We start from the raw sequence: 22485 nt of genomic DNA on the forward strand, positions 1-22485 counted from the left end.
GGAAAGAGGTTTGTCTCATTTAGAGAGTGTTAATATAAATTGAGTACTGTAGTAGTTTTGAATGAGCTGCTCAGAAAGCATTATTAGGTATTCGTTTGTTAGTTATTACCCCCTTCAGACAGTAAGTCAGAACCATTAGCTTGGTATAAATTATCAGAGTAAAATGGGTACTTTGTAGAAGTTGGACATTCATTCCCTTGAGCATTTCTGTTCAGTGAGGAGACATCTACCAAGTGCTTGCTGTATATCAGGCTTAGTGCTAGATCGTCAAGTTACACAGGTAAAGGAGCAGGAGAGACAGACCCTGCCCCAACAGTTTACCCAGCAGTGCAGAGGTTAAAATCACTCCAACATGTGCTCACACAGACTTGAGATGTCATATACACACTGACATTTATTAGTTTCTTAGCAAACCATTTCTTCATAAATGACTCAAAAATAAACTCAGCCTGTTCTTGTGGGATGAAGGGCCAGGAATACCATATGCACCCTCCATTTCCAGTACGATCTTCCAGAAGCTCCAAAGTGACTCTTTGCTTAGAGATGTAAGTGAAGACAGACCGTTCAGCAATGGGAGTTTTTTGAAGCGGTGTTACTTATTCTGCATATTTTGCTAGTTGGCTTTGTGCAAACAACCCACACCCATTTCCAGTCATGGTGTTCATTCCTATAGCTGACCACCGTTGGCATTGAAATTGGCTTGAACTTGATTGCAGTCCTAATGTATGTGACACTCGCCCCTCTTACCCCTACCTTAGCCTGTCCTATGTTTTTATGGAGACTCAGCAAGAAACTCCATCCAAAATAGTCCTTCTCAATTATGCTACATTGGCCTGATAGCAGAGTAATTAATTTCAGATAATTCCCACTGTGTCCTTACTCGAGCCGCTGTGGGTTAGGCACTTTGATTATCTTTTGTGCGAGGGCCAGGGCTTTTCAGTTTTCTATTGATTCTTTTCCATACTGAGATGTAAATAGCTCACTGGCCGTAGTCGGGAATGTCCAGGCCATGAAAGTTTCAGGGATCACAAGCCCTTTGTCAGGAGACCTCAATGCCTATATTGATGCCTGTCGTGCTTTAGGATTTCATTTGCATTGATTTCATAGACTGTCCTACCCCCATAACTGACATTAGATAATTGCGTGTTGCCTCACAATAAATCCATATTCACATTCCTGGTTTCCAAGAATGTAAAGTACTAAAGATAGTTACCAGGGGAAGTGAAAAATAGCTTTCTTTTTGCCAGAGGAGAATGTGTTCACTGCTGTTTCTCATTAATAATAAACTTCTGTTGTGAGTGTTAGAGTTTTTTTAAAAAATTTCTGATTGAGCACTTAACTTGACTCCTTGTTAAATATCTGAACATTTATTTTAATTTTATTTTGACAAATTTTGTTTTTCTTTGCCTCCTGCAGGGGGAAGGTTGTAAGGGTTCTCATTTTAAGCTTTCAACTTTATGCCTTGAGGTTCAATTTACCTCCTGGTTAAAAAAACGTTTAGTGAAATTTGCTCTCCATCCTCCTGGGGTTTTTTAGTTTTTTTACTCCAGGGGTAAGTTTTCTTAAATCATACTTTTTATGTTCCTACAAGATTCATAGGTAACAGTTGGTGATCTGTGTTCGGTTCTTAAATATTAATGAAAATGCTTTCAGTGAAACATCTTTCCAAAAATGTCAAACTGTAAATTGTTTAATTATGATGTGGCTTAAGTTATTTCTAAAAATATATGATGTTAAAGAAAAATTAAAGCAACAACAAGGATAATAAGGTGCTGGAGGAGCTCTCAGAGTCCATTGTAGACATTTATTTTGGTCCCATTTGTGTGTTTCACTTGATACAAAATGTGTTCCAGAAAAAAATTGGAATTAGGTTTCTGTATCTGGAGCTCCTCTCTAGGATGAAGCAACTATGGTGAAATGTTTTGTGAAGCGAGTTATTTTGTAACGCAAACCATCATTTTATAATTGATCTTCTACATTTGGGGAAACTTAGCTGGGAAGGATTTATGCAAGGAATGCTCTAATGTTAGAGCTGAGGTATAGTAACACCTTACATCCACCTGTGCATCTCTTCATAGTCTTCATTTCTAGCTCTGAATATATTTTGCCACCAACTGGTTTGAAGAACAGAGAGCCATGGGTTGAATTATGTCCCAGATTTTGGGCAACAGAGACACAATGTCAAGTGGTCACTTCTTCGACTTCTTTCAAAATACTATTTTAAGTGTTTCCTTAATTGAGGACTTCCAAGGTCTCAACTAAAATATTCCCATATTATGAAATGTTTTGGTTCACATAAGGCAAGACCATTACATCTTTTTGGGACTTCCTAAAATTGTAAACTGTAAACTTGTCCCTTGCTGCCCAGACAGGTTTTACTAGCTTTTCAGAGTTGTTTCACCTGCCTTACTTAGAGCCGGAGGATTCAGGTCTGATATTTTGAAAGGAGAAATTGCCACAGCCTTGGTCTAAACTAGAACTTCCTAAAAGATAATGTGCAGAAAGCCAAGAAGGCATTCCACAAAGTTACTTTATTAAATGGTTCTTGCGGTGAATGGTTTGATTTCTATTATGGCCAAAGAAAAGGCTAACAATTTAATCACTTAATATATAATGTGACAGGAGAACAGAGTTGTGCACATGGTGTGCCTTCACCAACAAACTGACCTGTCCTCATTTAAGGGGTGTCCATTTATTGATGCTCTTTTTAGAGTCTGGCATTATGAGTTGAACCAGATTTTTTTTTTTTAATTGGCTATCTTGATGTGTTTATTTTGAATATGTTTCCTTTACTAGGGTGAGCTTCTAGACAAGGTGTGTAAGTTAAAATTTATGAAAAGTTTTATTTTTATATTTCAAAGGTGTTAGAAGAAAATATAAATCAATATCTTAGCTTCCTCATTTGGGGAAATCTAACCCCATAAGAAGACTTTTTTTTAATGATAGCGCATGATGAATTTACAAAATTTTCTCCCACTTATAGATACTCCTAGCAATTACAAAAAACACAATATTCGTATTTGCTGACTCTGAGTGAATATTTTTTGGATGCATAAATTGTGTGAAGATTCACATATACCACAAAATGAGAGTTGGCATTATAGGTACAGGAAAGGTTTTCTGTGAAAATGGTCGACTTCCTTATACTGTCTCCTATATTGGTTTTAACAAGGAAATTTAAGAGAGGTAGATTCCAAGCATATAAAAATAACTTATATTTCTGGATAAACTGTTTGCTTGTTTGTTTATCTATCTATCTGTCTATTTATTTATTTTGAGAGGGAGTAGGGGGAGGGGCAGAGGGAGAGAGAATCTTAAGCAGACTCCACACCCAGCATGGAGCCCAACACAGGGCACAGTCTCATGACCCTGAGATCATGACCTAAGCTGAAATCAAGAGTCAAACACTCAACTGACAGCCACCCAGGTGCCCCTAAACTGTTTGCTTTTAATGGTGTTTATAGTTTTTCTTCGTAAATCTTTTTCTAGAGAATGTTTTTTCATAATCTTAATATACTAAGAGTTTCAGCTTTATAGAATTCTGATTGGCAAGGTAACTTTTGATTTGTGGCTAGAAGATGGTTCTGCTCGTTGAAGCTTTAATGGTTATATTAGCTGGGCTTGAACATGGGATGGTTGGATGTGTGCTTCAGCTCTTTATTTCTTAAACATAAGCGCTTTGCTCATTTGACTTGTATTATGGCCAGGAGAAAGAGAAATATGGCCACCAATAATTTACCAGAGGGCATTTATACCCTGCATCCATGGGACACATAATCAACAATTCTTTATACCATGCTATGTACCAGAATAATGACCACTTTTCTAAATCTTTCTAAATGTAACTATGTTAAAAATAACTTTTATTGATTCTTGTCTTTTAACGCATACTTGAAGCCTTCAGATGATTACTCAGACTTTTATGGAAATTTACTTTCTGTAAATTTCTTTTTTATTTGGGAAGGTACAGGAAGAAATACTACTCTTAATTTCAGTAAAGGTGATTTTGAAACTAAAAATGACAGGAACATATTAAAATTCTCTTTAGAAGGGTAAAAGTAATGATTCTTTAGACCTGCAGCTTATACTGAGTCCAGGAGACAAAAATCAGTCCATTGGAACAAGGTGCATAGTGCAGTCTCTTGAGAAAGATGAATTTTGTTCTAACTGCATGTAAGCTGACCAAGAAGCATTGTTTAGAGGACTTCTTGTCATTGATTCCACACCACCCTCTCGTCCCCAGGCTTCTCCCTGGGACAGGAGCCAAAGTTTGAGGCGTATATTTGCTGAGAGTGCCTAAAGATCATCCTCTGTTAACAAAGTTAGCCCAGAAGGAGGTTCTGCCCTTGGGAAAGCCAGGTGCTTGCCTTTGCCCAGAGTCCTTATGGTAAGGAGCTGGTTAAATTGAATGCAGTCTTTAGGTTCAGATATAGCTGTACCACCTATTAGCTCCGCATCTGTGGGAAAGTTGTTTCATCAATTTGAGCCTCTGCTTTCTTATCTGGAAAGCAGGCACAAGAATATCTATCCCATACAGGTGTTGCAAGAATTAAATGGCACAAAGTAAATACCCAGTGAATGTCACTTTCTATTACTTTATGTTTAGATCTTTTACCTTTCCATTAACTGTTACTCTTAAAATACTTGACCCCCCCATGAAAGTGCTTTTTTTTTTTTTGTACATGTCATTAACATGCTAGCAAAGGATGATGTAGTGCAGCAGATAGGCTTGTGTTGTCAGAACAAGCTGAATACAGCTAGTGTATGTTTACTTAGCTATGCTTTTACCAAACACATCATCAGTTTATCTTCTGTTTCAGAAGGTGTTATTCTGTAAGTGGGTTCAGGGGTGGGTCCAATATGATATCTTTCATCATGTTGTACTTTGGGATTACTGTTTGGGAAGAATAAACAGTTAATTGTGCTGAAATTACCTAGGGCCATGCTGTGCTATGAGGTGGTAGTCTCACTGAGTGTGTGGGCATGGGCTTCTGTGCCTGTCATGGTGGAGAGCACTCTTGTGGCAGGCCCCAAGGTCACTGGGGATGTGGCTCTTTGTACCCAGCAGATTAACCAGGCACATCTCTATTTTTGCCAGTCTGTATAGTTACAGAAAGTTGAGTTTGCTGCCTGCAGACCCTCCTTAGAACATATCAGGGCCACATGAACAGAAATAAATAATGACAAAATAGCCAGGTACTATATAATCTGAGGGAACCTATTTTTTTTAACACTTTTAAATTTTAAGGTAGCTTTTGGTTACATTCTGGTCTGTTGTTTCTTTCATTAGGTTGAGTCATTGAAACTGGAGTTAAGCTTTTGACTTATAAAAATGGCAATTTGATTTGTCCAACCCGATACATGAATACCAAACAGGATGTACCACATTTCCCCTGCTAGCTGATTGTATCTAAGTAAATACATTTGTAATGTAATCTGGGGTAAGGATTGGCATTTGGATTTTCATCACCAGTTTTTATTTTGCTTTTAGAAGTAACCTCAGGGAGATTGGAGTAAGAGAGGATTTCCATCACTTGTTTAATGAGATTTATCACATGTTAATTCCTCCTTGAATCATTTGCCCTAATGCCAAATCTTATATAATGGATGTGTTAGAAAGATCCCGGCCTTTACTGTGGTTCAAGAGTAGGATCTGGATCAAGGGCCGCCACCTCTAGCTTAAGCCAAATTATTGAAGTCATAGGCTACCCATCATTTTGTTTCGAATCCATTTGAATCTTAAGTTACCAGTTACTTATTTTATAAAAACTCCTGGGACACCTGGGTGGCTCATTTGGTTAAGTGTCCAACTCTTGATTTTGGCTGAGATCATGATCTTGGAATCCCAGGATTGAGTCCCATATCAGGCTCCATATTCAGTGGGGAGTCTGCTTGAGGATTCTCTGTCTCCCTCTGCCCCTCCCCCTGCTCTCTCTGTAAAATGAATAAATAAATCTTTAAAAAAAACTCTTAGCACTATAGTCAGTCATCAGACAATGAATGACACTCATTTGGAAAGCAATATTTTAATACAACCAAATTCCGTTTTAAGATTTTATTTATTTATTTATTTATTTATTTATTTATTTATTTATTTATTTTAATTTTTATTTGTTTATGATAGATACAGAGAGAGAGAGAGACAGAGACATAGGCAGAGGGAGAAGCAGGCTCCATGCACCGGGAGCCCGACGTGGGATTCGATCCTGGGTCTCCAGGATCGCGCCCTGGGCCAAAGGCAGGCGCTAAACCGCTGCGCCACCCAGGGATCCCTATTTATTTATTTGACAGAGAAAGAGAGAGCACAAACAAGAGAGTAGGAGAGGGAGAGACAGACTCCCCGTGGAGCAGGAAGCCGGATGTGTGACTCAATCCCAGGACCCTTAACCAACTGAGCCACCTAGGCACCCAATACAACCAAATTCTAATTCAAATTTTTTTAACAGAATAATGTCTGTAGAAATACCCTTTATTCTCGTACCATTCATCTCCCTCTATGTACCGTACCACACCCTCTATCATCCCCTTATTGTTGTACTATTACTGGTATAATGCTAATAGCATTGCACAATTAGTTCCTAAAAGGATTTCTTGCCCTGTACTTTTGACCCAGAGTGTCGGTGAAAGAATGCCATCTAGAGCATTCTTTTACTCATTTGTAGTGCAAGCATTACTGAGTACCTACTACATGCTAGTCTCTATACACAGGGGTTTGTATTTAATAAGAGACGAGTGGATTGCATGGTTGAGGATTTAGTTGGAATGTTTCTACCTAGTGTGTTAAGCATACACACAGAATCCATCAAGTCCCAGTGAGGAGAGTTTGGGAAGCCTTCCCAGAGCAGGTGGCTGAAACTGAGTAAGAGTTCACCAGGAGAAGAAAGAGAAATATATGTCGGGCAGAGATAGCACCAAGGCACTTAGGTAAAACAACCAGGTAAATCTTAAAACTTGGACCATATAGGGAAATGGATTTAAATAATACAGCTCTTCTCTGTATCAGTATTTTGACTGCTAGAGTATATATCCTGGTTCTTCATTCTTACTTACAAATTGGTTCTGTAATAGATCATTTGAGTCCTCTCTTTCCTTATGACTGCAGTTTTTAAATTAATATCGTTAATGTTTTTCATCTTGTCTTTGAAGTCGTAGTTAATTGAATTCATGTTCTTATTAAATTATTTTATAGAGTGAAGCAACTGAGGAATTTCTTCTGCTCTTTGAGTTGTATTTTCATTTGATGGGGACATGGGATCAAAAAATAGGATCTTTGTGTTTTTCCATGCCTTTTCTCTGTTTTTTCCCCCTTGCCTGCCATACATTTGTTTGAATAGTTGTCATATATTTCTTTTCACTTGATCATGCCTGGGTAGTTCAGGTCAGATTTTCTATTCATGCTGCCATAATGAGGATTGGTTTTTGACCTGTTCAGCATGCTGTCTGACAGAGATTGTTTCCTTTCTTTCAAGCTACAGTTGAGAGCTTTATTTTGTCCGTTCATGTTTGTTGTTGCTATAGCCTGATGTAATGACCAGAGAACTGGGGATACCCCATGAGAGGGAATGTGATCTTTACTAGGATACCTGGGCTCTGCTCCTCTCTCTTAATATTGTATTAAATGTGCTGCACCATGGTTCCTGGAACTTGGTGTGGATGGATGGGTATGGTGTCAGTCTGCTTTTAATTAATTTCTCCAATTCTGGTGAATTTCTAAGAGGCTTTATTTCACTCAGGATCAGCCTTACTGACTTTCCATTCTTTCACTCATTATTCTCCTGAAGCAATTTCCATTGTTCCTAGGTCAAACAAACAAGCAAACAAACAAACAAAAAAAAAAAAAAAAAAAAGGAAGACCACAGTTTATTTCCTTCAAGATTTGAAATTCTATGGAATAATTCTCAAGATTCCCACTGATACCGCTTTTAGAAAAGTGAGGCCTTTTCCCTTGGTCTTCAGAAATTAGTTTCCTCCCTCAACCATGAAGTTTTAAAACTCACTATATTAGATTATATGCATTTCCTTGTCTGGGTGCCCTTGGTGGAATATTTTTGCTAGTTTTTAGTAATTCTGTTTTTTGGAAGCTATTGCTTATTTTGTTCATTGTTGTGGGAAGGATATTCTGTGGTCTGGTTTTCAAGTCATCATGACTTGATAGCCAAGGAGAGGACCACAAACAACATAGCCCTGAATGATTCTTTTCTAAGGATTCAGCCTAGATTTCTTAAATTTGGAAGTAAATTTGCTTTCTTTCTTTTTTTAAAGATTTTATTTATTTATTTGAGAGATAGAGACAGAGCACGAGCAGAGGGGAGAAGCAGAGGGGTAGGGAGAAGCACCTGGCTCTATCCCAGGACCCCGGGATAAAGACCTGAGCCAAAGGTAGCCGTTTAACCAGCTGAGCCACCCAGGCTGCCCTGGAGGTAAACTTGCTTATTGAAGCAATTTAATCAAAATAAATTTGCTTATTATTTGTTCTACAGACATAAGGATAATTATGTTAAGGTGAGAAATCATGACTCTAGGAGGTGGTATTAGCCCATTTGCATCCAGGTTTAAGAGAGAATTGTACTGACTGTGGCTTAAGTTTTGGTTGGAGGAAAGAACCAGATGTCTGTACCTTTCCTTCATTGCCATGTAGGTTCTATGAGTTTTCTGTATTTTTTCATCATCATGTGCCTAGACAAGGTTGTTTGGCAGCCCTGTCCAAGAAGTCATCGTGCTTGATCCATGAATCAGTCCATTTCAGATGCCATAAAAGTAATGTGACTTTGCAAACACCACCCAATCCCTTAGGAGACTTACCGCTTTGGGGATGAAAACTTCTATCAGGTCCAGAAACTAGAGCCTCAATCGCATATGTAATTGCCCTACTTGGCAGTTCTGTTCTGAATCATCCTTTTTCCATGGCACAGGCTATGTGAGAACTGAGTGCACTTGAGAATGAGTGGGTTTGGTGTTTTGCTTTAGTCTTCATCAGTGTGCTTGGCACCATAGCTTTGCTTTGGGTAACACTACCCAACTCTTTTTGTTTTTAAGATTTTATTTATTTATTTGACAGAGGTTGGAGAGAACACAAGCAGGGGGAATAGCAGAGGCTGAGGGAGAAGCAAGCTGGATCCCAGGACCCTGACATCATGACCTAAGCCAAAGGCAGACGCTTAACTGACTGAGCCACCCAGGTGCCCCAACACTACCCAACTCCTAACAGAGAGACTTGAAGAACTCTTGACTGCTTCCACCATGTCTTTGTTACCTTAACTCAGCTAATTTATGTGAACAGTGGGGTTCTCTGGCACATAGGCAGGATGACATAATCTCAGGCAGAAAAATCTTCCAAACATTTACAGAGTAAAGGGAGAACACAGTTCTCTTTCCTCCACTTATCTTTCTCATCCCCATCAGCCCCTTTGAGAAGGAAAGGCATTTTCTCTGCTCCATGGCAACTGGAAGAATTGGGATGAGTGGGTTTACCCGTCACCCCAGTCTCCCCAAACTCGGCTGTATTACTCCTAGAGTCTTGTTTTCTTTCTTCTCCTATGAGGAAATTAGCAACTTTATTTGGGGGTGGTTTAAAATAATGTAGAGTTCAGGAGTTTAAGAAAAAGAATAGACTTTATTGTGGAATGTAGCAGCCATTTGCTGTTCCTTTGGTTTTATAGTTAGTTCTTTAAACAGTTTCTTAAATGAATTAAGTGCTGACAAGCCTTCACCCCTGAGGGATAGTAATATTACCTCAAAGTCTCACATACTTTCTACAGATAAAAGTATCATATAATTATATTCTCCTCTTCCTCTTCTTTCTTCAACTCTGGCGACAACTAGTTAATTTTGAAACTGCCAGAGAGATTATTTCAGTGTTATACTGCACCTCTGGGAAAAGAATGGAATCTTCTCTTTTTTGTCCATATGCTGACAAAAATCTCCTAATTTCAGAGGGCAATGATGTCACCAGCTAATGAGCAAAATATTTCTTACTAAACAGATGAGTCCTTCCCTGATGCCTTTGTGAAATAAAGAAAAAAAAGCTACAATGTGTTTCATATTGTCTATAGTTACTCTGACAACTCATAAACACTTCAAAATGCAGTTCTGACTTCTTTAGAGAGTGAGACTAATTTTTTTGGTAAACACAAAGAAAACCCATTAAACTGATGGCTGTGACCGGAAGGCCTCTACCATGGCCGGACACCGATGACAAGTAGTCATCAGCACTGATCTTGAACATACCCAGCCGGAGCCAATGTGCTGCCCCCAAGGTAGGGAGTGACCTTGAATGCATCACTTCTTGGACCAGTGGAGGATGATCAGGCATGTTGGAGAGATTATGAAATCAAGCTTGGAAAAGAGGAGGCCGGAAAGCTGCTGTTGATTGGTGTCACATGCTGTTTAGCAGGGCAGCAGCAGCCCATCTTTCTTTGCCTGTCCAAAAAGGCAGGCATCTAAGGTCAGGGGGAGAGAGAAGTGAGCCATAGGGCCATCTAATCACTGATCTTCTGGAATCTGGGAAGGACACAGAAATACCCCCAAACTCACGGCAGGTGCCCCACTCCTCAGTGAACCATGTGTCAGTTCCCCTAGCCAAACTTTGAGTTCTCCCACTTCTGAATGCCTGTGCCTCTTTTTTTCCTCTTACACATTTATCACAGCTACTTATGCTAATCATATCTCTGAACCTTTCTGGGGTCTCTCTCTGCCCTCAGACTTCTAGATGATAACCTTTGCAGGCCCAGGTAAAGTTGGCTCACTCCCATTTCAGTTCCTTGCTCTTCCTTATACCTTGAATCAGTGCATCCATCCATTGATGTCCACCAGGAAATATTTATCACAAACAGATCCCATTTTAGTCGTCTCAGTGTAAGAGAGTATTGTAATGCTCAGTGTTGGCGATTGTGTGAGGAAGTAGGCACTCTTTTTTGTTTTTGTTTTTGTTTTTTTAAGATTTTATTTATTTATTTATTTATTTATTTATTTATTTATTTATTTATTTATTTATTTATTTATTTATTTATGTGAGTGCACACACGAGTACAGGGCAGGGCAGAGGGAAAGGAAGAGAATCTCAGGCAGACTCTGCTGAGTGTGGAGCCAGACGCAGGACTTGATCTCATAACCCTGAGGTCATGACCTGAGCTGAAATCAAGAGTTGGGCATTTAACTGACTGAGCCACCCAGGTGTCCCTAGACACTCTTTTTATACTACTTGTGAGATTTTAAAATAATAGTGTACAGTGTTTCTTCTGAGGAAATTGTTAATATATATCAGAGGTCTTAAAGCTATGCCCATTTTTCACCCATAAATCCCACAATCTAATCATTTTTTTCTAAAAAGAAAAATGTTGTTAGATGTGTTAGAAATTTTATGACAAACTGTTCATTAGAGTATTGTTTATGATATCGAAAAATTGGAAACACACCAATGTTTAATGATTTGAGGGCATTAAGAAAATTGTGGTTTACTTCTGTGAATATGAATGAATCATGAAAAGATTGTATTTTATCTGTTGGACATTTGTTGACATGAGAAAATGTTCAAAACGTATCACTTGATAAAGCAGATTTTTAAACAGTTTGGACAGTATCCATTGAGAGCTCCAAGGTTTCTCTAAGAGATACCTTTTAGAGGTGGCTCTGTGGCTCAGAGAGGGTAACAGCTCTAAGTAGACACTTTGTTTCTCCTCATACTGTGTGTTCATGTGAGGGAGACTCTGAGGACCCGGATAGTGGCTATGGGAGGTGGTACAGCTAAAGATCACAAAGTCATCCTTTTTTGTAAAAGACAACACAAAACAGAAGAAACCTAAGGGTGGGGACACCTGGGTGGTTCAGTGGTTGGGCGTCTAACCTTTGGCTCAGGTGGTGATTCTGGGGTCCTGGGATCAAGCCCTGCATCGGGCTCTCCACAGGGAGCCTGCCTTTCCCTCTATGTCTCTGCCTCTCATGAATAAATACATAAAATCTTAAAAAAAAGAAAAAAAGAAAAAGAAAAAGAAACCAAAGGGTATATAGTGTGTGGCGGGTACATGCATATGCGTGCGTGCGTGTGTGTGTGTGTGTGTGAGAGAGAGAGAGAGAAGTAGGAGGATAGAAACCAAAATATGACTTAGCTTTTCTGAATGTGGGAGGTATGGGTGATTTCTGTTTCTCCTTCTGTATCTGCATTTCCCACATTTTCTAATTAAAAATATATTACATGTGATCGTAAATAAATGAATAGGACAGTGCCCATTATCTTTCATGAAGTCATTTAGACGAGAAGGACTGGGTCATACAGTGATTACCATATTCTGGGCTGAATTCTGTGGAAGATGTGGAGGAAGGGTTTTCCAAGGAAGGTGATACGTAAATATTGAAGGATTGGTAGGAGCTAGAAAAGTAGATGGGGTGGGCAGAGATATTCTTTAAAAAGGAATCCACTGGTGCAAAGGTTTGCAGGCACAGGAGAGAGTATTTGAGGTGCTCTGAGGTAGTCAACGGATGAGAACCATATGCTATGAGGGGCCTTTCCACACAGTATCTGCATAGACACAGAAAACGGACATCAGGGCAGGATTCTAATAACCTTACAAAGTCCTGTACTCCACAATAAGGCCTTTGGGCTTTGCTCTGAAGACCTACCGAACAATTCCTTATAGTGGCATCAAATGCTCAAATCTTTCTGCAGCAAATTTGCCCATTTCCTGGGTGCTAAGTAAGTTCAAGTCCACTACCCAATGAACAAGATCAGCGATGCCCTTCCTTCATGAAGTGCATTCCTCAGTTTCCAGCAAGAAGCTTCCCAGGGTAGCCTGACCCAGCCCAGTCCTTCAAATATTCAGATACCACAGCAGGGGCTGAGAACGATGGGGCTGGAGAGTCCAAACTTCTTCGTTGCACACTGATGTGGGTGGTGCCTGCGCTGGGCACCAGGAGTACAAGGAGGGGGAGCGACGTGGTCCCTGACCCGTGGACCTTCCTGTCTTCTAAAGGATGAGCTGTGGTAGATATCCGTGTAGTAGCCAACAGTGAGGACCCTCATAAAGACCTGAGTCAGCCTCCAAGAATTGTGGCAGTGACAGCTAACGGGGTTCACAGGATGAGTGGGCCACCAGGAGGGTAAGCAGGGATGTGTCTTTCCCCCAACCTCCTCACAGAACTGGGTGCAGTCAGTGCCAGACTTCCCAGGCAGCTCTCAGCGACACAGGCTCCACTACCTTCCAGGCCCTAGGCCTCACATTCAGGGTCTCTTTTTACCTTCTCAGGAATTTTCAGAGGCTTATCACTGCCTATTTTACAAATGAGAGAAATTTTAAGAAACATGCCTAAGACGACACACACTGTTCACAGGGGGACCTGAGCCTACCTCTGCCAGATCCCAGAGTTTTGGCTCCTAATCCTGCTCAGAATCTTCTCTACATCCAAACAACCTGTTCAGGCACCTAAGTGGCTCAGTGGGTTAAGCATCTGCCTTTGGCTTGGGTCATAATCCCTGGGTCCTGAGATCGAGCCCCATGTCGGGCTCCCTAAAGAGTCGGCTTCTCCCTCTCCCTCTGCTGCTCCCCCTGCTTGTGCACGCTCTCTCTCTCTCTCTCTGTCTCTGTCTCTCTCTCTCTCTCTGTCAAATAAATAAATAAATAAAATCTTTAAAAAATAACCTATTCAGACCCAGCCTCAGATGTTGGCCATATCATTAGCTTTCACATGTTTTCTTTGCCTTTGCTGTTTACACAGCACCTAAAACAGCAGTTTCTAAGAGTTAAAATGGGTCTTGTTTAAATTCTAATCAGTAATAGATTACAGATGTAATCAGCACTCACTGAGCTCCACTTGTTGATGGGACAGACAGTTTTTAAAACAACGCTTGAAGATAAGTGTTAGTAGATGAAATTTGCAAGGAGGAATACTACGACCCACAGAACTGAAGTGATTTGCTGGAGGACTTGGAAATTAAACCCAGGTTGTTGAGCTCCAGAGCCTTTTGGGTTTCCTCTTCCCTTTATCCCACTCCCATTGGGGCATAATACAGTTTCTTAGTTTGCACTAAGTAACCAGGAAATTCAACCAGAGACTTCTACTGACAGTTTTAGGGAACTCGAAGCATAACGTTGCACGCACTGTGGTTGGCAGTCCTGGGTGAAGAAAGCTCAAGCGCAGGTTGGGGGCACAGGAGCAAAACCATAAAGTTTCACGTTCCCTCTGCCATTTATGGTCTGTGAAATTAGGTCCAATGTGTAAACACTTAGCACAGTGCCTGCAAAGTAGGAGCATTCAATAAATATGGGTGTTGAAAGTATAATGTCAGAAAAGCACCTGCCACTGTTTCTGGCACACGTGGGCCCTCAGAAGGCAGCGGGGAAGGGAGAAAGCAGAGGTGTGGGGGAGCAGACTGGCGGACCTAGACAGTAGGGGGGAGGTGGAGCAGACCCTTGTGGACTTGCAACCCACGTCGTGGAGGCTTCATAAGGGCTTTTCAGTCCTGTCTTGTTCCAATGACGTTCTGTTTAAGAGCATGTGCCTCTGGCTCCCCAGGCACCCCTGAGAAAATTAAATGATCATCTTGTGACACAGTCCCCGTGCACACATTTCTAGAACACAAGAGCACTCCGCTGCCCTGAGGTGGTTACTGAGACAATTCGGTACGACAGTTTTAGAAGCATCACTGGACGGGAAATAACCTACATTTACTCGTTAAAATAGAAGAAAAGGAGTAGGGAGAGAGACAGAAAGTGACAACTCCAGGAGAAAACCAAAATCATAAGTTTTAATTCAGTAGTGTCAAAAATAGCCATCGGAAGGTGTCTATTTTCAATCGAGCCTACTCCCTCCGGGGAGTGTTTGCGAGAATATCTGTGAGAGAGATCTTTTTTTAAGTTAAGGCACTTGTAAGGGTTTATCCTCGTCCCGGATTTGCTCAGATTCCCGCGTTCTTTTTTTTTTTTCTTTCTCTGGAATTCCATAGACAGTAATTAAGGAACTGGAGGCCAGCGGGAGGTCAGGGAGCCTTCGTCAGTGAAAACAGGGATTGTTTGCCACGTACAACACTCCCTTTTTTCCTGGTGGTGAATAGGAGATTTGCTTAGAGCCGATGACTTATGCCTTTCTTACAAGTTATGCAGTTAGCGAGTAACTGGGGGATCAGTCAGCAAGCAGAAAGCAGCTAATTGAATCCAGTGTCTTCACTTTTTCCTCCGTCGGATACTCAGCTGTGCTGGTGGAGCCTGTCTGATCATGTAACTGCAAAGGAACATGTTTGAGGAGTGCCTCCACCTCACTTTGCGATTACAGACTTGACGGACCCAGAGCGAAGAGGCTCCCGGCGTGGGGAGGGGGCGGGGGTGCCAGCCGTGCTCAGCATCGCCCCTCAGGCCTGCTAAATGCCGAAGCCGGTAAGTCCCCCGGAGGCGTCCTGCGTGAAAGGGAGAATGTGCTTTCGGTCACTTGCAGGCAGAGCTTTTTGATCGCTCCTAGCTGTGGTGGCTTTCCCTTCTCTGTTCAAACTCTGCGCGATGCATCCTTCTTTCCTCCTCTCCCCCCACCCCGGCTCTGCGGAACCCTGAGCACTCTTTCCTAGCACGCTCGCCAGTAAGAAGACGCAGCTTGGCGGGGAGAACAGGGAACATTATTCTGAGAGTAAGGGGATTCTCAGGAGACGGAGGGTATGTGTGCGGCCGGACTGCAGACCCCCTGGCACGATGTAACTTTCCAGAAACCTACGAGCGGTCCGGTTCCTTCCCTTCGGGGTGATGCCACTGACAGTGCGGACTGAGGAAGTGGGAGCGTCTAGGTCGGATTATGCACCCAGTTAACCAGAAACCGTTGTGTGAATTTCATAAGCAAATACATTTCCAGTTTCAGGATACATTCAGAAATGTTTAAATATCTTACGGTGTTATGTGTGTGACTCCAGGGAAGATAAATTGACTTAGTCTGGCTGTTAATTGGGACAGTGTGCCGGGTGTTTGGAGCAGGGGAAGCACGCATGCGGAGTGCATTTCTACAAAAGGCACAGTCGTATGTAACCCTGTGCTCAGCGTGGTCTCGAGCAGTCCCCGAAAGGATTCTGGTTGCTTTTTGCAAAGTTCAGTTTAACTTTTATCATGGGACAGTGCCCCTGTGCCTGCACGACAGTGCCATGTGGCTTTTGGAAAGCATTTGTTAGAGTGCACCATAGTTGCAGGAACTTTTATTTTTTTTAACGGGGTCCATTGACCAACCTGCAGTGACAGGCTTGAGAGTGAGGGGATGCTTTTCATTTGCTCCGGCACACAAACTCTTCTATCATACAGATGCTATTAATTGTGTTCCTTTTTTTCTGATCATCCTTAATGTAACTGTGTTATGAAAAGTTCTCCACGCTGGCTCCGTGTCTTTCCTATTAGAACATTGCAGATGTGTCAAGGACACACATGTTCCAAAAGAAGCTGAGAAAGAAGGAGGCTCCACCCTCCTTCGCCTGCCAAGTGGGCCCCATAGTCCTCATTCAGCACCCTGGCAGGCAAATGGTGTACTATCTCTTTAAAGCAGCTATAGTTTTGTGCCTTGGCTTGGTCAATTTGTTATGGTTTAAAACGGTGGAGCCAGCTGTCTGCAATCTGATGTAATGTTGCCATGGAAACCAGAAATGAAACACTTAAGCATTCACCACAGAATTACTACATATAGCATTAGCCAAAGTAATTAAAAGTTGAGCCATATGGGCTTTCTGGTGGAAAAATCTGCAATAGAGAGGCTGGAAATCAAATGTTTCTATTTACAATAATGTAAATCCACTTTTCCACATCCTTTGGTGGAATACATTAATTGCCTTTTTCTACTAAAGTTCAGAGATGGTGAGTTTTATACTGATGATTGAGTTTTCACCTTCTCCCTTAGATGATGGTCAAACTAAAGTTTACTTTAGTCCTCTGACCTGGGGCAGGACAGGGAGAGGAGGAGATCCTGTGTCATGTTACAACGTGCATAAACATACGCTGTTATTTTTGCACTTAAGTTTATTTCAAACCTGTTTTCTAGTAGTTCTCTTTAATTTTAGGATTCTATTTCTTGGAATCCACCATTCATTTTTTATGTTAATGCAGATTCCCTTCATCTTCTACTAGAGTTCATCCAGGTGTGAAGATAACTATTAAATGTGTGTCCTCACACACTTCTTAATTAAATAGTTATTTTTAAATTCTCACACCCTCATCTTTGGGGATGTAATTTCTGAATAAAGAGACATGACATTTTCAGTATTTGGGAAGTAGTGTGTGCTAATTTAAAAGAAACATGAAATGAGGAATTTAAGCTTTAGTCCCCAGTTTAAAAGAAATGCACTCCTTATACAGGGTCTTTATGTTAAAACAGCCAGAGAGAATTTCTTAAAGGCAAATATTTCACAACTCCTTTTCTTCTGGACTCAGGAGGAAATGAGAAGTCAACACCTCTCTATCAATAAAAAGAATCTTTGAGCTGCACTTAACTCCAGTGACTTCTATCATACAATGACTTCAACTCCAGGCTGATTCAAGAGAAGATTTTCTACTTTTTTTTAAAAGTACATAGATATAAATATATATCTTGATTGATTTTGGTTTTATCTTTTACACTTTTCTTCGTATAAATTGTGCCGCATCTACCTTGTTTAGTGTCCAAATCATGATAATAAAAAAAAGTTACTGGTTACTGTGATTTGTGATTTGCCAGTGGCAAACACCCCCAAAATCTTTTTTTTTTTAAAGAAAAGTAAAAATAACATTAGTTCAAAGTTCTAAAGAGCTCCTGTTTCTCAAAAATAGATGGAACATGTGAAAGCAATTAAGTACCTGGACTATGTTATTTTTCACCACGGTGGATCAGGGCAGAGGAAGGTAGGACTTGGGGAGGGGAATCTCTGCCTTTAATTCTGTTGTCCTGGTTTAACAATTTCATTTCTCCTGCAAAAGTTCCCTCTGATAGCATATTTCCTACATATGATTTGTCTTTGTGGAATGTGAAGGCACACACGGCACCCACCCCAGCAGCAGCAACCCCCAAGCTAGGTACAAGGCCTATATATACACACATTGTTGATTTTCATTCTGTAACATAGCCTCTTGTATCTTGATTGTAAACAACCTGTGTTTGTATCATTTTTCACTCGACTTCAGAATTTTTTATATATTTATTTATGACTTAAGAATGTTTTAATGTGAGAGTTATAAACGTGCTCTAGGTTTGTCTTACTATAACGCTGGTTGTCCTATTATTTTTTGAGACACGTCAAGAGGGCAGGATCCTTTAAATGTTTGTGTATAACTCCATGCACTATAGTTTTGTTCAGGTGCTGATTATCCAGAATGAGGGTTAACGCAGTTCTCATTCCTCTGGTTGACCACTCTGACCATTTCATCACACATTAACAATTCAACCAAGTAAAAAATGAAATTCAACCAGACAATGCCCTTATGTCGCAAAAGTTATCCTTCCTATTTCATTTTAAGTGTTTACATTGTAAGTTTTAGACCAAACTAAGCCACATTGCCAGCAGGCAGTGTATCCTCCTTCCCCCATTACCTGGGTGTTCCATTTCTGTTCTTCATTATCCAGTAAGTAGTAGTTCACTTTAATTCTGAAATGGATATGCAACATCTTATCTAGGAATTTTGGAGAAATTGAATACAGTTCACAGAAGGGAAGCCTGAGAAATCCCCCTGTCCTGATGACTTGCCATTTATGGGTTATAATAATTATTCCTCAGTGGGTGAATGGTTTGCTTATAGTCCTGCAGAGGGAAAGTACAATGACCCTATGCTAGGAGCTCCAGGCTGAGGACAGAGGCCAGGAAACGGGTTGAATTTATCCCTTACATAGTGCCACAGTGCTACAGAAATATTTGTGAACTCACAACATGCTGCATCATTTTTCTGCTTAAGTAATTTCTACAGTCTCTACTGTCTTTACTCTTGAACAGCTGTTCTCTGCTAATTCTTGTGTACCTATTTGTTGATTATGGAAAGCATTTCTTGCCAGGAAATGGCTTCATATTTAAGGCCCTTTGTTCAGAGATGTGGTTTTTGTTTTGCTTTTTGTTGTTTATCTGAGGCATTTCTGCCCTTACTATTTCTGTGACCGAGGTTTGAGGAAATGGAGAGAAGGTTGTTGCCAGGATGTGCGGGATCCACTGGGGTCGCTCCCAGGCTGCCTAGGGTGTGTGGAGGCTGCGCACTTCGGCCCATCTCTGCTCCCAGGAATGCCTGAGCACCCGGCCCCTGCAGCACGCCCCTTTAGTTGGGGATTTCTTTTGCTTTTTCACATTTTAAACAGATAAAACAGAGGAAGCTGCATATTGAATGTTAGGGCTGACTTGGAACCGAAACCCTCATTTTGTTCACAAGGAAAGGATTGTTTTCACTAGGGTCACTGCTGCAGAGAGAATTTTTTTTTCTCTCTGTAATGTTTGATACTTGAGGGAAAACAGCTGGGTTGAGCATACTTGAATCACTGCAAAATAAAATGGGATGCTGGAGAATATGCACTGTACTGTATGGCTGAAAAGGTCAGCTTTTTCCCTTGTCCCTCGTGGAGGAATGCAGGGTCTGTCCTCATGCTCGCCTTGTGAGCTCTGGGAAGGAGCTGGGAGAGGCGAAAGGCATGGCTGAGATGTGGCAGGCCCTCCGAACGAATGGGACGGCAGGCGGCTTTTTGCTTCTCTTCCCTTTTCCTGGCCTGCTGTTTTTGATTTTGGAGGAGGACTGGAACAAGTCAAGAGAACTTGGGTTTGGAGAAGTAGCTGATGACCGCGTTAAGTAGTCCTGATCGGCCAGACAGATGAGAGCCGGGCCCAAACCACAGCAGTGGGACTGGAATGACAGGGCCAGCCTTGCCGAGAGAGTCCTGTCGCAGTTCTCCTAGAAGAGGCCTGGGAAGTAATTGAGACAAATGCGTCCCACACTGGTCCAGGGCCCTGGGGTGTGTGGTGGTGCCCGGGACCTGGTTCTCCACCGCATTAGGTCCTGGGGTGCTCTGTGGGGCTTCATGAGCCCGTAGGGCCAATCGGTTGGCGCCCCGGCATTCAGCTGCACGACTGCCGAGCTTCAGACTGGCGGTGAGGCCGGGCTGCACCCAGCTGCCAGAGCAAAGCTCCAGGACAATTATCCGATTAACTTTTCCTTTGTTTCTTTGCCAGTCAAGAGAACAATCGGATGATGAGACCGAGGAGTCGGTGAAGTTTAAGAGGTTACACAAGCTGGTCAACTCCACTCGCAGAGTGAGAAAGAAACTGATCAGAGTGGAAGAAATGAGAAAGCCCAGTACTGAAGGTAAAATACAAAGCAAAACAAAACAAAGTACACTCCACCCTGCTTATTCCAAATTAAATCAGTTGAGGTCAGCTTTTCAGTAGAAAAAGAATATGATTTCAAGTGGAAAATGGGTTGCATTCCGGCTGAGGCTGGCAGCACCTGGGGTCTGCATGTGCAGGGCATTGCTTGGCACGTTATGGATCCTAGTGTCCAGCGTTCCAGGAGGCTTAGAAATTTTAATGTTACAGCGATGGGAAAAGGCTGGTATGTGACAATGACAAGTCTTCTCGAGGTGTGGCAGAGCTTTAATGTTGAGCTTACACCATTTTATATAAACTTCATTTTATAACTTCTTCGCAGCAGTAGCATCTGTGCCCAAAGGATGATGGTTCTTGCCCATTGAATTTAGTCCAGATTTGATATACATCCGTCTTAAACCAACATCCAACAATCAAGGCACTTAATATCCTTTCAGATCTCTGAGGGATGATTTGTTCTTCCAGTAAACAGTCTCAAGACTCGGTTCAGCTGGGGCTCTGAGGACCTTCCATTCTAAGTGGATCTTCAGAGCTATATTACTGGCTTAAGCTGCTTGTCAGATGAAGCAATAATGTCAGAAGGGGCATGAGCTTGGATTTATTGTACTGAATAGTTAACCTTTGAAGTGTGATTATGACAGTTTAAATCTCAACCATATTCATCACTCCTATTGTTAGCAGTGTGCATTTACAGCATCTTGTAAGAATCTCCCAAAAGGATAAGATAAAAGAATAGATTTCCTGTTTGGAAAACCATAAGTGAACGGGAAAAAAAAATGCTGGAAAGAATAGGTCTTATTTTTAAAAAGCACATGACTTGTTAAAATGTCATATGTACGTTCTGAGGAATTTCAAAATTTTAACATGTACATTTGAAAATGGTCCTTGAGAGGCCTTTTTGTCCTACATAAATAAAATCAATGCATAGAGAGAACTGGGATTTCCTCTGATTTACATAGATGAGGGTTTCCTGTTGTTTTTATTGCTGTTTTTAAATTTCTGTTTGCTATAATTATTTATCAGCTTAAATCCACTAGAGAAATATTGAAGGTGAGGGGAATTACTCTGGGAGTGTGGGAGCGAGAAAGGAAAAGAGGGAGAAGGGGTAGCAAGAGAGATGTGCTTGGGGCAATTTCATAGAGTTGTATTGAATTCCAGGTTTCGTTTGGGTGTCTTCTTGCATGATAGTTCTGTTTGCCTTTGGGTACGATGCTGATTTCACATTTGGATGTTTTAACACCTGCTTGTCAGTCATGGTTTTCACAGCACATAATATAGCCTGATTTCCTCTCACTGGCAGCTCTTAATGAAATCACACACATAGTGTCAGTTGGTAAATAGTAAGTAGAATTGCCATCATTCAACCTTAGGCACCACATTTTATTTTTTATTTTTTATTTTTTTTAAAGATTTTATTTATTTATTCATGATAGTCACAGAGAGAGAGAGAGAGAGGCAGAGACACAGGCAGAGGGAGAAGCAGGCTCCATGCACCGGGAGCCCGATGTGGGACTCGATCCCGGGTCTCCAGGATCGCGCCCTGGGCCAAAGGCAGGCGCCAAACCGCTGCGCCACCCAGGGATCCCTTAGGCACCACATTTTAAAATAAACCTCCCACACTTGCCAAAATGAAATCTCAAATACAGTGAATGGATTGGTGGGTCTTGTCCACCAAAGGGCAGAGGGCCTGGTACTCTGGGCGTACCACCCAGTTGCCCATGCATACATAGTTGTCATGTGCATTAGGGCCACCTTTTCACCAGACTAACATTTGTGACAATACAGAGCTACTCTGATTTGCATGTTTATGTCAAAATAAGTCAGTTCAACTATCTCTGAGAGACATAGGTGAAAAAAGGGAAAATATACCTAGAGAGGTGGCTTTAGGGTCGAAAGTAGTAATTGTATGGACTTCTAGCCCTGAACTGTAATTCATCTGTGAATTGGGTGCCACAGATGGAAGATGGATTAAATGAGCTTGAGTCCCCATTAACCTCGAGTGTCTGATGAGTTGGGAAGCTCATGTGCCACTAATTGGGCCTGTCAGTGCTGCCAGGAGAGGTGTGTCAGTGTGTGCAGCTCAGGGCATCCACTTGGGGCTGTCCCTGACTGGACTGGACTAGACTAGAACTGTCCTCCAGCTGCTGTGGAGTAGAACTCTGTGAGGTTCCTCATTGGCAGAAGAACTGGTACTTGGCCACTGCTTCTGC

General features: G+C 41.5%; 1 protein-coding gene across 5 annotated transcripts in view; it reads left to right on the top strand.

Annotated features, from left to right (window-relative positions):
- SASH1 (SAM and SH3 domain containing 1) overlaps positions 1-22485 on the top strand; it is a 314530-nt gene that overhangs the window by 253751 nt on the left and 38294 nt on the right. For 4 of the 5 annotated variants that reach the window (XM_038526301.1, XM_038526300.1, XM_038526298.1 and 1 more), the window contains one exon: positions 20123-20255. In XM_038526301.1, the coding sequence (XP_038382229.1) occupies positions 20123-20255 (133 nt within the window). Of the gene's footprint in view, positions 1-14994; positions 15363-20122; positions 20256-22485 lie in introns of those variants that run through there. The other variant, XM_038526302.1, reaches the window with a different exon arrangement.

This window comes from Canis lupus, chromosome 1, assembly GCF_011100685.1.
Source record: "Canis lupus familiaris isolate Mischka breed German Shepherd chromosome 1, alternate assembly UU_Cfam_GSD_1.0, whole genome shotgun sequence".
NCBI lineage: Eukaryota > Metazoa > Chordata > Mammalia > Carnivora > Canidae > Canis > Canis lupus.